Source organism: Conger conger, chromosome 3 (assembly GCF_963514075.1).
Source record: "Conger conger chromosome 3, fConCon1.1, whole genome shotgun sequence".
NCBI lineage: Eukaryota > Metazoa > Chordata > Actinopteri > Anguilliformes > Congridae > Conger > Conger conger.
In genome coordinates this window covers 8330185-8347903 of record NC_083762.1, presented here as the reverse complement: position 1 = coordinate 8347903, position 17719 = coordinate 8330185, and the positions used below count along the sequence as shown (strand labels likewise).

General features: G+C 42.9%; 2 protein-coding genes across 2 annotated transcripts; both read right to left on the bottom strand.

Annotated features, from left to right (window-relative positions):
* Positions 1-1507: 1507 nt before the first annotated feature.
* Positions 1508-4771, bottom strand: slc25a5 (solute carrier family 25 member 5). The gene is made up of 4 exons (XM_061235919.1): positions 4563-4771; positions 2511-2994; positions 2128-2268; positions 1508-1952 (listed from the first exon to the last, which is right to left on the bottom strand). The coding sequence occupies exons 1-4, from the start codon at positions 4671-4673 to the stop codon at positions 1795-1797; spliced, it is 894 nt and encodes a 297-aa protein (XP_061091903.1). The 5' UTR covers positions 4674-4771; the 3' UTR covers positions 1508-1794.
* A 1899-nt stretch (positions 4772-6670) lies between these two features.
* slc25a43 (solute carrier family 25 member 43) lies at positions 6671-16685 on the bottom strand. Its single transcript, XM_061235487.1, has 5 exons — positions 16274-16685; positions 14617-14858; positions 13555-13727; positions 9016-9150; positions 6671-7740 (listed from the first exon to the last, which is right to left on the bottom strand). The coding sequence occupies exons 1-5, from the start codon at positions 16543-16545 to the stop codon at positions 7528-7530; spliced, it is 1035 nt and encodes a 344-aa protein (XP_061091471.1). The 5' UTR covers positions 16546-16685; the 3' UTR covers positions 6671-7527.
* Positions 16686-17719: the final 1034 nt, after the last annotated feature.

Here is a 17719-nt window from a genome sequence, read left to right as displayed (position 1 = left end):
TACTTAGCAGATGGTGATTCTGACTAAGCCTTAACCCGATTGCATATGTGCACATTACACCAAGACTGAACAGGCAAATGTTCTTAGCATACGACCAGAAAGGGTCATCATTCATCATTAAGGGCTTCATCTCTCCATTGGACACTACCAGACCATATTGGATGATGGGGAAAAACAAAAAGGCAAACCAATGGGTAATACTAACAACATTATACTTTTATAAACAGTTTACATTTGGCAGAGGAAGGCCGGCATTCAGTTGACCATTTAAGTGCAAAGAACCAAACACTGTCAGTTTGTCCACAAATTGTCCCACAGAGCAACTGTTTTCATGCTACATGGGATTTGCCATTTCCTGTGTTACCTCAGATCTTTAAAGGAGTTTCATCCCCCACAATTACAAAACCAGAATAAAAATTCTAGGACACAGGTGTCAAATGCCAGTCCTGGAGGGCCGCAGTTTTGTTTTTTGGGAGCGTTCGGGGCACGTATGGTTCATTCAAGTCATTGATTGGTTAAAGTATCCATTTGCCTTGTTTAAGGCCTTAAGGCCTTAAGTGGCAGCAAATGGAAAGGAAACTACAAAAACCCGCAGACACTGCAGCCCCCGGGGATTTCGGTTTGACACCCCGGTTCTAGGAGAAATTAAAGCAGAGGGCCATCAGAACGAAGTCTAGGAAGCACCGTTAGCTTTCAGATCAATGAATCTGAACCATCAGCAAGGGCATAAAAAACCATAGCCTAGAGCAGGGCAGTGCACATAACCAGCTTGGGCACCCTGCCATTGAACCAGCATACTTGTCTCAAGGTTAAAGTCCCTGTAGAGCAGTTACACATCACCGTACTAGAGCCACAGTAGGCCCAGGAGATAAGGAAAGTATATTTAGAATAGAGTATAATCCACCTCATGTCACTGCTAATCCAACTTGGCTTTCGTTAACCACCAGGGGATGTTATGACCCAGTCTCGCCCATTTCTTAAAGTATGACGTAGAATTTCGGAACACAATTTGAAAATTGACTGATTTAACTTGCTGATTGTTGTAGCCCTTGAAAAGATTGCAAGGACTACAACAATCCAGCCAGCCCTCAGCTGACCATGTGGTAAGGAGCGATCTGGTAAGCAGCACTTCAAACATGTCTCATGACTATAATTACACTTGTTGCTTTCAATCAGCTGTCAAGACATTGAGGATATTTTACAAACATGGGACGAGCTTCAGGCCACAGCACTCCGGTCATGTGACCGGTGACAGTAACCCAACTTAAGACCTTCACAGCTTACTTTGGCAGAGGCCCAGTGCCAACCATGGAGGACAGGCAGCACGCTCTCAAATTCACATCCCAAACATTCCACACACCAGCCGGGCCTCCAGTGTGGAAATTAAACCAAGAGTGTCAAGTCAGCGAACTGAACGGTGAACCCCCTCTTGATTCATGGCTCGAAGGCTCGATATCACCACGCATACCTCGGTGCAAAAGAACGACAGCTAGCCACACACAGAAAGTAGGTTCAATCAGAAGGGTAAATTTATTAAAGTACAGACTAAAACAGACTGGCTGGATGAAAAGGTAGACGTTTTTTGTGCCCAACAGGGTTGTGGGAATGACATTGATGGAAGAAAACAGATCAAGTGGGGCGAAAGAAACGCATGACATTCCCCCTGTGCAACTAGCAGTGAGCACTAGTTGGTCCCTATAAATAAGGCGGAATTTTGACAGTCCTCCAAATGTACAAGATATGTTACAGATAACACCATTGAACAACATTAATGGCGGACATACAAAACAGGATTTAGATGACCTTCTTGAGCTCGTCGTACAAGACCAACACAAAGGCACCACCCATGCCTCGGAGAACATTGGACCAGGCTCCCTTGAAGAAGGCCTTGCCACCTTCATCGCGGGCAATTTTCTTCCAGCAGTCGATTGTGCCGGAGTACATGATGTCAGCTGGGAGAGAGGGGGGAGGAGGACACACATTGGTCAATTTACAACACCAGCTAAAGCTGAACAGCACAGAGCCAGCATGCCAGAATTCCAAAGTCACAGACAGGGAACAGCACCGAGATGGAAACTATAGCCACGGCAGTAGGATGACCAGTGTACAGCGTCAAGTCGTGCTCACCTCCTTTGCGCCCGGACTGCATCATCATACGACGGCGAACGGTGTCGAAGGGGTAGGACGTAAGTCCGGCCACTGCAGTGACTGACTGAGCAATCATCCAGCTCACAACAATGTGGGTGTTCTTGGGATCTGGCAGCATACCTGAATTGAAAATATCAATGTAAAAATTGAACGCAATTGAACAGAAACCCATAAGGAAAGTCAGACAATTACCATACAAATGGTTACAACATCCATCAAATTGGGTTACATGAGCATTCAAAGACCCATTATAGCCGTGGACACCTTAGGAAACCCCAAAGGTGCATCATCTATGACGCAACAAGGCAGGGGCAATGCTGCCAACAAACGGGTCAACAAATAAAAATTTTTAAAAAAAGTACCTTTAGCAGTGTCATAGATGCCGAAGTAGGCAGCTCTGTAGATGATAATGCCCTGGACTGAAACATTGAAGCCCTGGTACAGGCCCTTCAAACCGTCAGACCTGAACACCTTCACCAAGCAGTTGCCCAGCCCGGAGAACTCCCTCTCGCCAGACTTGCCAACGTCGGCGGCCAGCCGGGTTCTGGCGAAGTCGAGCGGGTAGACGAAACACAGAGAGGTGGCGCCGGCAGCTCCACCAGAGGCCAGGTTACCAGCAAAGTACCGCCAGAACTGGGTATGCTTGTCAACGCCATCCAGGAAGACCTTCTTGTACTTGTCCTTGAAGGCGAAGTTGAGGGCTTGGGTGGGGAAGTATCTGATGACATTGGCCAAGTTACCCCTCCAGAATGACATGAAGCCCTGCTCCTTAGGAATGCGGACGACGCAGTCCATAATGCCCTTGTACTGCTTATCGACGGTGATCTGTTTGCTGGCATGCTGCACCTGTATTTAAAAAAAAAACAAAACGTGAATCATGAAGGCGTACACTGTCGATTAAATGAGCAATTCATTTTCATTTACACGGCACTTACTACAATCAAAAGCCATCCGCTCTGCCTCCTAAGCTATATTTACGCGTTCGGAACAAGTAGCTAGGGACAAATTGATAAGTAGAACGAGAAAAGTTTACCTGGCATAATGGCCTAGCAACCGATGATTAACGAACGCAGCGAATATTAAAATAGCTAGCTACGGGTTTCTGGCAAGTATCTAGTCTGAATTCGTCATCTTAACAGTAAAGCAAAAATGCAAACCTAAAACATGCAATTGTCCTTAATGTTAAATGAATGTCACAACCTTCAGAAATTACCTTCAACCCAGTTCGCTCGCTAGCATTCCTGTATCAAAACGGTAAACCAAATCAATTTAATCAACTTAAGCCATACTAAAAATGAATCCGGCTAAGTACCTAGCTAGCTAATGGCCGCAACCACTTTAAAATAGGAAGTGAAGTTTCACTGCTAAGGTTAGCCAATCCACGCAAGGCCCGAGCGCGGCGAGGCCTACCCTTGTCGCGACCTTGGCAGCAGACACAAAGATATTGCTACATTTTAGAAGATGTGTTCCCCAAACCGCTTTTCACAACAATATGGTTATCACAATTCTACGTGTATTGACAGATCGAGCTTTTAAGCGTACCAAGTTATTAACGTCCGCTAGCTAGCTTCTAACGTTAGTAACTTACGGTAACTTTGCCGGCCAATCTTAGCCAAGTCAGCCAATGTCAATGAGCCTTTGAAGGAACGAATATCAGCACGGTCGCATAGCGAATCAACTAACGGTAGGTATTCTACTCTACCATCTGTACCGTTAGCGACACTGCTAGTGGCTAATGAACTTGATGTGTTAATACAGGTCACGTTAGAAAACGTTACTTGGCTACAGACCAAGGTGACAGACTTTGAAAAAAACAGACAGCTTTTCGAGACGGGAAACAAAACAGGCCTAACATTACATAAGGAAGGAAAATTAACCAGTCAGAAAAGCCAATTTAGCTGCAGCTAACGTTACACGTGCATTCATGAAAAGGTTAACGTTAGCTAGCTACATAAATACATGACCTCCGTTAACTTAGACCCACCAATTAATTATGTAGTTAACGGGAAATCCAGAATATTGCAAAACGAATAAAGGATTAAAACAAGACCGTTAAAGTAGATTAACGGTAGTCAAAGAGTGTAATTCATTTTGTGCCGTGCTAAATCGCCGTGGCTGCAACAATGGGTCGCGTAACCTAGTGTTAGCGTATTAGCCAAGCATTCTTATGTAACTTGACTGGACCTAGGCTAGCTTGGGATCTTGTAAGCTTAAATTCCAGTGAATGATCTTCTATTGAAAGTCAAACGCAAGAGCAATCATTTATTTGGCCAACTATTGAGAATACAAATGTAGTTTGTTAAATTCCGTTAAAAATGGCCAACTATGCAGCTCACGCTAACGAACCTAGCTGACGCTAAACGGCATCCGTTAGCAAAGACAAGCAAAGTTGCCAACATGAAATATCACGTTACCTGAAGAAGAAGCTTGACTCTTTCGATGGGGGCAACAGCTGTTTTGGAAATGGCAGCCGCAATGCCACCGGCCAAGAAGTCCTTGCCAAACGAAATCAGGGTATCACTCATCTTTTACTGTGGGCAAGGAGGCGTTGGTTCTGGCGGACAATGCTGAGCAGCCGTGACACTCAAGTACGACGGCGGTGCAGTCGAAATGGCCGAGTGTTTCGAGGAGTACGGCTTTAATACGAATATGCTCGCGAGACAACGCGGGAATTCGGAGGATGACGTTAAATATATTCACTACATCATATGACGCCTGGATTGTTCCATTACGAAGGTGTGAAGGAGGGGTTGAATGACTAGATTTTGTAGATATGAACAATTATTTCAAGGTTAAATAGCTAAATAAATGGTTTGAAATTGGTATTGGTATATATTTACGAGTGGAAGGTCTTCAATCTGTATGAATTTGTGATTGGCAAATTACATCTGAACGAATAAAAGGGACTGGTTTCACAGACCGATTAATGTTAGGCCGAGACTAAAGTGAGTTTTGTATGTAGAATTAACATTCAAAATGGACTTTAGGTCTAGGCTTAATCTGTGAAACTGGCCCAGAGTAAACTTGTGCAAAGAATAAGTCTACTTGGAACATTGGCATCATATAGGTGATTTGTTTCATAATGATACTTGTCAAGAGCTGACCTATGAAAATGTCATACATGTTAAATAATTGTCATTTAGAAAATATTGGTTAGTTTTAAAGGCTATCAAGCAGGCCTATTCTTCTGTATACACTCTTTATTCAGGCACTGTATTCAGTGACAAAAGACATGGCTGTACCTATTGGTTCTTTATTACTAATTAGAGAGTACATCTTACTGTCCTGAACTGAGATATATCTATCTCAGCCCAACATCCATCCATCCATCCATTATCTGAACCCGCTTATCCTGAACAGGGTCACGGGGGGCTGGAGCCTATCCCAGCATACATTGGGCGAAAGGCAGGAATACACCCTGGACAGGTCGCCAGTCCATTGCAGGGCACACACACCATTCACTCACACACTCATACCCACAGGCAATTTAGACTCTCCAAACAGCCTAGCCTGCATGTCTTTGGACTGTGGGAGGAAACCGGAATACCCGGAGGAAACCAACGCGAACACGGGGAGAGCATGCAAACTCCACACAGAGAGGCCCCGGCCGACCGGGATTCAAACCTAGGACCTTGCTATGAGGTGGCAGTGCAACCCACTGGACCATCCGTGCCGCTCAGCCCAACATGTATGGTTTTAAAGTATTTATGACTCAAGGCAAATTATTTATTGGAATAGTGAAATGTCAGTATGACACAAACATTTAGTATATTCTTCAATGTTGCAATAATTCATTTTATGGGCAAGAGTTAATATATGTTTATTTACTGTAAATGGATTTATGTGTATTAACATGCTAAAATCGGCGGCATGGATGGTGCAGTGGGTAGCACTGCCACCTCACAGCAAGGAGGTCCTGGGTTCGAATTCCCGTCGGCCGGGGCCTCTCTGTGTTATGTTTGCATGTTCTCCCTGTGTCTGTGTGGGTTTCCTCCGGGTACTCCGGTTTCCTCCCACAGTCCGAAGACATGCAGGTTAGGCTGATTGGAGAGTCTAAGTTGCCCATAGGTATGAGTGTGTGAGTGAATGGTGTGTGTGCCCTGCGATGGACTGGCGACCTGTTCAGGGTGTATTCCTGCCTTTCGCCCAATGTATGCTGGGATAGGCTCCAGCCCCCCTGCGACCCTGTTTAGGATAAGCGGGTTAGGATAATGAATGAATGAATGAACATGCTAAAATCAGGACTCATCTTCATATGAATGCGAGGCACACAAGGGAAAAGAGCTTATTCAGACATTTAAGCACAACACAGTGTTGGCATTTGGTTTTCTCCGTAAAATCACGAATTCAATCCCAATAAATGAGCTAAACTACGTAATCAACTGGCTCGTTCAATAGATCAAGTAAGAGCTGAGAAAGAATGGAAACCAGATCCCAAAGCTCTCCAAAACCCAGGGTGGGGACTACTGTAATACAACCTACTAGAGCGGTGCACATGAAATGACTGAGAAATATGCAGGAAATCATTCAATGCACATTTGTTTTATTACACATATGAAAATACACTTTCTTTAGTAAATGAAATACTTATAAACATCATATGACAGACAGTAATTGCATTTTCCATGAAATTTCAATGGAGTGGTCTGTATTTCTAGAGATGTGGCAATGTGCTTTCAGCATCTGATTGGCACTTCATTTCAGGAATGAAAAAAATCCATTACGAGATAATTAAAGTAAATTAACGTAGATCTACATAAAAAATAACCACACAAATTTCCTTGGTGTAGATGTGTGCATCAAACACAATGCCAGCAATACTTGTATTAGCATTAATGCATTAACATAATTCCAATGATTCTGCAGAAAAAAATCTCTTTAGCAGCAGTAGATCAGTGCTTCATATTTCTGTGTCCTATCCTTTATTTTGGATGTGCTTGGAACCTAACCATGACATAATACTGTGCATTATGGACTCCCTGTAGTTTTGAATGAATAAAGGCAATTCACACAAAAGCTTCAAGTTTAGAGAATGGTATTGCAGGTTGTGGCCTGAACGCAAACTTACTTGGAAGTAAGTACCGCTGAGTATGTGAATGTTGCCGTGTAATGCATTGCCACTTGCAAATACAATGTGGCATGAGGAATACACGCTTCCTAACAACTGGACCAACTGCATTATGTACTGCCTCGGGTAATTCACAGGGACACCACAAACTATGCAGTAAACATCCGCACCATTGCTTCTCCCCAATCGAGACACAGTGTCCTCCCCAAACTTGTCCAACAAACATTTCTGCTCCATTTGGGGAGGTGCAGGCAGACTGAGTTGAGGATTCTTCCTCAGCAGTTTGGGGCCTTAGGGCCTGGAGGCCTGTGTCACCACCGGTTGTCGATGGTTGACTGCTTTGCGCAGAAGTTCCTGTTCCTCAGGTACCGCTTCACTTCCTCTAGCTCTGAGGGGCCCAGGCTCTGGTCCACGCCCGGGGTGAGCTGGTAGCTCAGCGGCGATACGATGTAGCCGTTCCGGTACAGGCAGATCTGCTTGCACATCTCAAAGCAGCTGAAGAGCAGGCCAAAGTAGGGCACAATCTGAAGAAACCAAAACACCAAAATATGTATCAATGCATATGCCTGTGTGTAACCTTTTTCTATTTCTTCAGCTTAATGGGCGGCCTGTAGCGTAGTGGTTAAGGTACATGACAAAATCCTACCCAAAGGTTCATATTCATATTTTTGAGGCAACTCCAAAGCATTCATTTCATACAAAATGTACTTTCTGGACTTCCAGATTTGCCAGGAATGAGGCTTCGCATTATCATATGGAATGCTGCAAGGTGACAGGCCGTCAGTGTAAAGCCGTTGTCCAAACCCTTGAAATTCAGACTGAATCAGAATCATCCATAAGCAGTGCAATTTGACCAGGATTAAATCAAAAGTTAAATGAAATCAATCTCTGACAAATGACAAATTATTATACACATTGTTATGTTTTGCAATATCCAGATTCTTGTATGGATGTTTGCATAATAAAACAAGAGAGGACACAGTATTGGCATTGTTTTCTGTGATGCACTGTCTTCCCCAAAAAAGGCTGGATCCACACATAGAATACCACTGAGCAAAAATGAGAGGGTGTGTCTTTAGTCCAGGTAGGTAACCAAGGTACGCCCAAAGGGAAACCCGTTTAGCTTCATCTGAGAGTGCTGTGCTGTTTCTGGGCGTGGCTGTATCCGCCTGGTTTACATTCCACTGTGTTACAGGCTACAGCCTCAGGAGAATAGGACTAATCTACGTGTCCTGTTTCAGAGCATTGGTGTGCATAAAAAATACCGTACCGTGTCACTTTAATGATTTTCCACTCACTGGTGCATCTTTATAGAGGAATGGAATTCTAACCGCTTTCCAATTCCACCCAGTATTAAAAAAAAAAAACTTGATCTTAGTAATATTCCATTTGAAATAAATGATTTACTATTGCAATACCTGTTTCTATACTTTGGGGGTCATGGGAACATGCGTTGACATGGAGCGTACAAGTTAAATTATAAAACCATAAACTGACTGAAGCTCTAAATATCAGATATTGGAATATTGCCAGTGAGTGGCACCTAAGGAAAGAGAAGGAATGGGGTGTCTCGGTGGCGCAGCCTGCAGAGCACTGACCACATGCTCATTGTGAGCCGCGACGTCAACGGTTCGAATCCGACCGTCTGACAATTTGTCGCATGTCTCTCCCTCTCTCGCCCCCATTCTTCCTGTCTCTATATACTGTCCAATAAAGCTGAAAAAGGCCTAAAAACTATCTTTAAAAGGAAAGAGGGAAAACCAAACAGATGAAAGAGGGTGCATGTAGACAAGCCGTACCTTGATCACGTTGGCGGTGAGGCCGCTCCACAGAGACAGAATCCCCTTGTTTTTGACGACTTGCCTGAAGCAGTCCAGCGTGCCGCTGAAATGGACGTCAGCCCCGCCACAGTGCGGCAGCAGAGCGCTCTGGGCCTGGAGGACAGAGGACAGAGGACAGAGGACAATTACCCGTCAAGTGTGCAAGTGCCGTGGCCACGCACCTCAGAGCAGTGCGAGGGGACTAAGGTACTAAGTCCCCTCGGGGACATTAAAATACGTTACAGGCATTTACCAGACACTCTTATCCAGAACAACTTACACTCACCGAGCACTTTATTAGGAACATTTTTACTTTATTACACCTACTTACTCATGCGATTATCTAATCAGCCAATTGTGTGGCAGCAGTGCAATGCATACAACAATCATGTAGATACGGGTCAGCAGCTTCAGTTGTTCAATGTTCACATCAACCATCAGAATGGGGAAAGAATGTGATCTAAGTGACTTTGACCGTGGAATGATCTTTTGTGGTTTCAGTATCTCAGAAACTGCTGATCCCCTGGGATTTTCATGCACATTAGTCTCTAGAGTTTGCAAAAAATGGTTTTAAAAAATCCAGTGAGCAGCAGACAGAAAGGTCAGAGGAGAATGGTCGAAGCTGACAGGAAGGTGACAGTAACACAAATAACCACACCATTACAACAGTGGTATGCACAAGAGCGTATCTGAACACACAACGCATCATAACTCTAAGTGAAAAGGCTACGGCCTTTTAGAAGTCTAAAAAATAAGTCTAATAAATGCCTAAAAAAGGTGTTTACATAGCTACATAGCTTTTTCCATAGTATCCAGCTACACATTTCCTGAAGTAATGCAGGTTAAAGACCTTGCTCAAGGGTACAAGGGGCATGTGTCCTACCTGGGAATCAAGTCCGCCACCTTTGGGTTACGAGCCCAGGTCATAAACATTAGTGCTACACTGCCACTCAAGCCCTTGATTAGTTGCAATAGGTGAGCTTGAGGTGGAACGCCTCAAATACCTGGATACGGCTGGGGGTACATGGGGAGAGGTTTGGGAACCTGCCTTAGAGGTAGTCATTGCAAGGTACTATCACAGGCTATAGTCGTGAATGCAGATACTGTACCTGCATGTTACCAGGCAAGCTCATCACAATTACAATGGCAAATTACCCAGTATAACAATTGTATATGTAATATAGACTAATATAACAAAAGTCTACATTTGGAAGGAGGAACACACTCAGGCTCACAAGGGGTGATGTCCAGTAGACCAAACAACATATATCCACGTGTATCCATCTTTCCTTTATAGAAGCGTGGCTTAACAACAACTTTGTAGTAATACTGATAGTACTTTCTCTTGAGCTTGCTTAAGCATTAAACAATGTCCAATGTTCTTCGAATATTGAAAGACATTCATGACCAAATGGTTGAAATTTGTCAGGACCAGGAAATTGTTTTTGAATTAGCAATATAATTAATTGCCAGTTACAGAATTTTATTTAGCAATAGAGCCTATGTCTTCCATTTACAAAGCAAATTGAGTGTAGAGTTTTGCAATCAGCCTCCCTTAAAGGCATTGTCGGCACAGTGATTCACGAGTCACTCTGACTCACTTGGTATGGGTAGTGACGCCCATTGCCCTTCACAGGATGTTAGGATTGCTTCAGAAGATTGTACTTAAAGACCGCTACCTGCAACAGTAGCTTCAGCTAAAACGAGCATTTCACAAAATGTGCAATTCTGCCATTTTCAGACATGGTGTGTGATGGCAATAGTTCTGTTGTCTGAAACACAGCGTCAGTGTAACTTTCCTTGTCTTTAAATGCAGAGTGCTGGGGGGGGTGGGACAACAACTGTGAATCTGGACTCCCTACATTGTGAATGTCGAGAATAATTATTGTATTTCTCAAATGCTATATTTACACACTCCAGCTCACATGTTGTCTCTTTCAAATGTCACATGTCCGGCAACAAATGGGCGGACATGTGACGAAAACACAACAGGGAGGGTCTGCTCTTTATCGCTCCCGTTTATGGTTCAGTTCCACTGGGCAATGCAGGTTTTCAGAGGTACTTCCAAGTCGTGAGGTTACGCAACCAAGCTGCAGCAAGTTTGTTTGCAGGCAAGTGCCCGTCCCCCATGGAAAAACAAGCCCCGATCTCACAAGGAGTCCCAACGACTGTGTAGGAAACACAACGCTAGCCCTGAGGGACCATACAAGACCCACACTCACAGGCAGGGCCTTCCACACAACATACTGTGCTATATATAGATAGCATATTATAGTGAGCGCGGTAGCGTTGGTTGGCACTTCCATTCAAAACATGAAATTGTGAAATTCGATATCTCACCCATTTCAAAACTAATCTCAATGCCATTTCACAGGTCTACTACAATGGCTACGGGCTCACCAAATACCGCCAAAAACCGAAGACTTTTTGAACAAAAATAACTCAATTTAGATCCAACGGAAAAGCCTTACAAGACAGGAAATTAAATTGATCAGCCCCACTCTACATCAAGGTATCAGCCCAGATCTTTGACAACATGAATTAAATCATGCATACAGTCAGGTCCATAAATATTTGGACATTGGCAAAGCTATTGTTATTTTAGCTGTCTACCACAGGATAGTTGACCCTCAAACCATCATGCTGTTGTCAGATATGCAGCAGATATGGATGGATCACTTCAAGGGTTGTTTCTCCTGAATAATTTTTCCATGGGATTCAGTCGAATAATTATTCAGGAGAAAAAACCATAACGCCACTTAGGCAAGAAATGTGTTCTATACTGCACAGCATAATCAGAATCTAGTCCCGCCCCCCAATTCCCATAGAGATCCATTCAAATGCAAAGAGTTTCAGTATCGCTTGTAGGACAACCTGAAAATAAGATACCCAGACTCTGATGATGTTGACAGGTCACAGACACCAGGAAGTCATTGCATGCAAGGCATATGCAATCAAGTATAAAAAATATTCATATTCATTATTTACTTCCAACTCCAATATCCTGTGGTAGACAGCCAAAATAGCAATAACTTTGTCAATGTCCAAATATCTATGGACCTACCTGTATATTGCCTAACGTTAATATGCAAAATTGGCAAACACTTTACAGTGCACTACTCCAAGATTATGAATTCTTTGAGATGTTTGAATCTAAAACAATCTGCCCAGTGCTGAGCACATGTTTTTTTGACATACAGTCGACATTATACAGGGCTGTAGCATGTTGTCAGAGGTCAACAAATTTAATTTCCTGTCTTTTCAGGCTTTCAGCAAATGCACATTGTGTTGCCATGTAAGACTGGAGAGCTGGACAACACCTTTTTTGTGAGACTGAACTTCTACAACACGAACAAACCTAAATAAACGTCTAACTGTGTTCAGTTGTCTCGTCATCTGATCTCCAGTCATGAATTGCTGCTAAGGTTACTGCGTTTGGTCGCCCAGTGTTCCAACGGCTGGATACGAGTGGGTTTTCTGTTTCTGTTTAACGTCTCCTGTTGTGTCAGCTCCAATGCAATTAAGGTCTCAAAATTGTCTGTTGAACCGCACACTTGCCATTTACATTTTCATTCTCCCATCTTTCATAGTCTCGTCCGTAATTATAACAAAATGTTACAAGATAGATTTTTACAAATGCTGCCATCAGATTTCACCATAACCCAGGCACTAGTGTGCCTCTTGTGCGGTTTATGGACTTTTATGGATGGCATCTACAGCTCTGGATACCAGCACTGGACCCTGAAGGTCCACATTCCCAGCTGCCCCAACACCTTCAGGCCTAAGAATAGACCACCGAATGCAGGCGAAGTGCTCTTACAATCACACGTGCCATTTCAAGTCCGGTTGTTCCTCCAATAACTGCTTTCCCTGTGCCAAGAGGGGCAAGTCTGATGTGGACGAGAACCCGTAGCACAGATGCGCTATCATTATGGTAAGGTACTATCCTGTGTAGCACTGTAAGGCTTCATTACAATGCAGCACAATATGGTATTAACCATTATTGTTTCATGATACACACAAATTTTATATTTATTGAATTTCACAGACTAGCCTCCAACCGTCCAATTTGTTGTCTAGTGATCTTTTTTTATTCCCTCGCAACTCTTGTTGTTATTCCTATGCATTCTAAACATCAAGTGAACAAAATCACTCAATAACCACATGAAAATCAGAAATGCCAAAGAACAATATCTGGCAGGTTCATTAAAACAAGTTCATATTTTGTTGAAATAAGGACGTTGTATGCAACAATCTGGTTTGTGTAATATGTCATTTTGAATATGTAATTTCAACATTGTCTAAAAGGCGCACAGGGTCTGAGATTCACCCATGCTATTATGACTCCCACAGAAATGAACCGGGGGCTAGTGTGCCCTCTTCTGGACTGATCTTGCACATTTCCCAAAATGTGTCCTCTAGCATTCCCATATATTAAACCGGGAGAATAAAAAAACATCGGACAGGATATCCTGACGTGTAAACTGAAGTGAACATGTACATGTAAAAAGCTCTGACCTGCAGTTTCCGCTTGACCGTCTCAAAGGGGAAAGAGAGGGTCTGGGCCAGACCCGCGGCCACGCAACCGTTGATGAAGTTCTGCAGCGGCGTGAAGCGAAAGCTGGGCTCCTGCCACAGATTCTCCAAATTAATGTACACCGCATAACAGCCCAGGGAGAAAGGCACAGCACCTACGGGAACACAGCAAAAACCAGGCACTGCATTGCGGCCGAACGAAGATCTCCGTTCATTATGCATTACATGCATTCATTACAGGCATTTAGCAGATGGTAAATGCCCATGGAACTTACACAACATTTTGCGTAGCATCCGTTAGGTAATCCATCCAGCCCAATTCTCAAACCGAACCTCTCAAAAAAAGGATCTATCTGAAGGAGCTAAGAGGATAGCTTTCACCAATCTGTACTATCATTTACAATTTGGCTGCAGACTAATATTCGATTCTCACGAGGCTCTGCGTCTTAATAACGCATTGAACACGCAAGTGTGAGCACACGTCAAGCATCTAGAAGAATTAGCAGCCATACCACCATACATCGGGCTTCTACCGAATGGCTGAAGCTAAGCAGGCGTACGTTTGTTTAGCACTTGGATGGGAGACCTCCTGGGAAAACTAAGTTGCTGCTGGAAGTGATGTTGATGGGCCAGTAGGGGGTGAGCATCCCTCTGGTCAAATAAGTCCAGTGCAGACATCTCTTACACTGCGCTCTCGGAGAAACTAAATTTCCTAATGGATGCTACACATTCTGCCCCCATCGCCTTAATTAAAACTTTAAATGACATAACAACTTACGATTACGTCAACAAATAATTGATTGATATATTGACTGTGATTTGTAACCAAGTAGGTTAAGTGAGAACTCCGCTCACATCTGCAGCGATGACCTGGGAATGCAACTGGGCAGGAATGCATGGCACTGTGTAGCCAACCGGATGTGGGGCGATGACTAGGTGGCCAGATTCAGAAAGCCAGTTTAACGAAATTCCCACAACACACATGCTTTTATGTTATTGATAATATGAGGCATAACATGTCCGTCCTTCAAGTTTCAAGCATACCGATGACTGTCAGGGAGAAGCCTCTATAGAGGGACTTCAGTCCTTCTTGGTGGACGATGCTAGAGAGGCTGTGTAGGACTCCCCTGTACGTAGGCTGCCGGCAGTTCTGGGCGATGAGCCTTGTTTCCACCACCTCCAGGGGGTACGTGACCAGGGCAGCGGCGATCCCGGCCAGTCCACCGGCAGCAATAGCCCTCCACTGAGAGATGTAGCACAATTCGTCCATGTGCAAGTGGACAATCCTGAACCCAACAAATAAATACATATTAAATATGCACCAGCGCAAGTACTGGTTCGGCTAGCACATCCTTGCAATGTACGCATCCCCTAAAACCATTGTTATGAATTGGTCAAAACGAGTGGTGTCGGCTAAACTGAAACTGAACAAAACAAAAAAAGGAAATAAAAACCTCGAACGCCTGAATAACGAGAACTTAATTTTTCATTTTCATTTCGTGCATCCAAGCACATTTGATTGGTTGAATAAAAAAAAACAGAACTCTTTCTTCAAATATGGACAGTATTTAAAAAAATAAAATAATAATTAGACACTTTAATACGACACAGCTATTCTTATAGCTTACACGGTAGAAATTAGAACGCAATTACCGGTACTTTCTAAAGTATAACCCTATACGATCACTTTTCGTTGAATATACGTCATCCATGCACAGTATCTGGCGTATTAATTCCAGAAAAGCTACAGTTTGCTTCACTATACATTGTTCAAAGTTTAGGCCTACGATTTTCAACGAAAATGGAGATGATTATGTCACTCTGCCCTGACGTGATTTACAGAATGTTTTCTACTGGGTTCAGCATAATAGTTGCACGTGTTTCATAACGTGATCGGTTTTATGGGTGGCAGGTCACACTTTGCTGACACTACTCAATGGCAAGATTAGATTCACTCAGCCATAAATGTACCCCGAAAACTGATTAATCGTTGATAGGTGATTTGTAAAGCTCTCCCGGTCACTGAACTGTATGATACGCCCGGTGCAGCTGAGCTAAACAAACAAACCCACGACGGATCTGTCCAGGTATTTGCTGACGCTGTTATCGGCTGAGTTGCTTCAAGCAAATTCATTGGACGAGGATGGAAGGCGTGAGCGTTATGTCACGGAACATGAACAGCAGTGAATTTAGCTAAGAGGAAGTGAATTTGAAAACAAACCGCAAGCTGCTAATCAAATTATAAGAATAAGAAACTAAATTTAACTGATGCGGCAAAGCTCGACAAAGTCGTGCCCCACAACTAATTTCAATGAGAAACAACACATTCGCAAGCTACAGACCAATATTACAGTTTGTTCACGACAGCAACAAGCTAGCTCGCCAGATAATAATGCTAACACTTAAATGGCTAATAATCTGCTGTGTACCATTAGACTAACTATTCGCATAAGCTACATATAAACTTTGGTTGTTTGATATGTGTTATTTATTAGTGAAACAGTTAACCAGCTTGTTAACTTTGTAGCCAAGCTGCACAATCAATCGAAATGATGCACCGTTAGCTAGCTGAGCTGGCTAACTAGACTGGCTACGTTCTTAAATCCACACGCACTTCCAAAAATATACTATTTAGCTAGTGTTGGTTCATAAATGGAGTGACTGACTGTGTTTATGAAGCAATAATCAAGAATATACTTACTTTTTGTAGGTTGCCAGATGTATCGCACTGTAAGGGAACAACCGAAGGCACGAAACCATATTTCCTTTCCACAATGCTCGCAGGCCTTCATTCTTGTAGATTAAAAGAAAAGTGTTTAAAAAACCTATTTTGCTGTGAAACGTCCCAATCTGACTTTTAATCTTTACAACCTCCAATGGAGACGTGGCTGTTTTGCTGAAGATTCCAGCAAATCCCACGCATAGGAAGCTCTGTGAATTTGTCAGTCTCTCATCCTTTTTGACGGTTGCCATTATTCGGTTGTTCGGTTAGAATGAATGGCCTACAATAGTTCAATCTGGATGTATTGCCTGTAATTTAGTAAATCCAACACAGTGGATGTTTACACCGACATCATCTTCTCAGTAGACAACCAGTCATGTTGTCTGTAGAGTTATGCGAAAAGGGGTGGAGTATGGGGTGGAGGAGGGGTGGGAAGGATTCGGTTGCAAAAAATACACAGAACTCATGGTGAGAAAATACCAAAGAGTTCACCTCGGGACCACTCTTTCGTGTGGACTGAAATCATTTAGGCTACGGTTGTAAAGAAAACGCATTCACAAGTCTAAGTCTGGTTAATATAGCTATTTTAAAAACATGAAATATATTGTATTAATACAGAAAAATAATATTTACTGTAGCTAGCCCTACTGCAACATAATTTGACAAATTGTGTCTGAACTCGTTTTGCATTACATTACATTAATGGCATGTGGCATAAAAGAACGCCTGGTTGAAAAAAGATAGTTTCGGAACATAACCTGTGAAACCTGAACGCCCTTTGCGTAGCATACATCTCAAAAGAGCTGCAAATTGGTTGCGGTGCACTTCTCTTGGGCGGTTTCAATATCTACAACCCCTGGCAAAAATGATGGAATCAGCGCACTTAGAGAATGTTCAACCAGCTTTTTTTAAAAATTGAATTCATAGCAAATAAACAAATGACAGAGACACGAAACTAATTTTATTTAACAGCTGAACATTCTGGCTTCATGAAACATACCTCAAACAAATTAGATTAGAATATTTTAATTAATGGCATACTTTTTTCCCGATGAAGTGGAGGAAAAAATGATGGAATCACGCAATGTCCAGGAGAAAATTATGGAATCACTTTGTAATTTGTATTTCTGAATATGCAAGTTAGTCTGCAGTGTTTGCAGACCTTATCAAGCTGTTGGACTTGACTAATTGAAGGGAAACATGGTTCCAAGAAGAGAGCTGTCAATTGAAACATGGAAAGGATTATGAAACTCCTTCAAGAAGGAACTCCAACACAGTAAAAGATGTTGGTTGTTCCCAGGCAGCTGTGTCTAATATTTGGTGCAAGTATAAACAAAATGTAAGGTTACAAAAGGAAAACATACAGGTAGACCACGGAAGATGTCAAAGCACTCAGAAAACTCAAAGCAATATGCCTTGAAAATA

Excerpts from the sequence above, each read along its gene's own strand:
- slc25a5 (XM_061235919.1), bottom strand. The coding sequence starts at position 4,673 with ATGAGTGATACCCTGATTTCGTTTGGCAAGGACTTCTTGGCCGGTGGC. Across the intron at positions 2,995-4,562 it reads GAGTCAAGCTTCTTCTTCAG|GTGCAGCATGCCAGCAAACA; the intron begins GTAACGTGATAT and ends TTTTAAATACAG. Across the intron at positions 1,953-2,127 it reads GCAGTCCGGGCGCAAAGGAG|CTGACATCATGTACTCCGGC; the intron begins GTGAGCACGACT and ends CCTCTCTCCCAG.
- slc25a43 (XM_061235487.1), bottom strand. The coding sequence starts at position 16,545 with ATGGCAACCGTCAAAAAGGATGAGAGACTGACAAATTCACAGAGCTTC. Across the intron at positions 13,728-14,616 it reads CTTCTCCCTGACAGTCATCG|GTGCTGTGCCTTTCTCCCTG; the intron begins GTATGCTTGAAA and ends GTGTTCCCGTAG. Across the intron at positions 9,151-13,554 it reads CGGTCAAGCGGAAACTGCAG|GCCCAGAGCGCTCTGCTGCC; the intron begins GTCAGAGCTTTT and ends TCTGTCCTCCAG.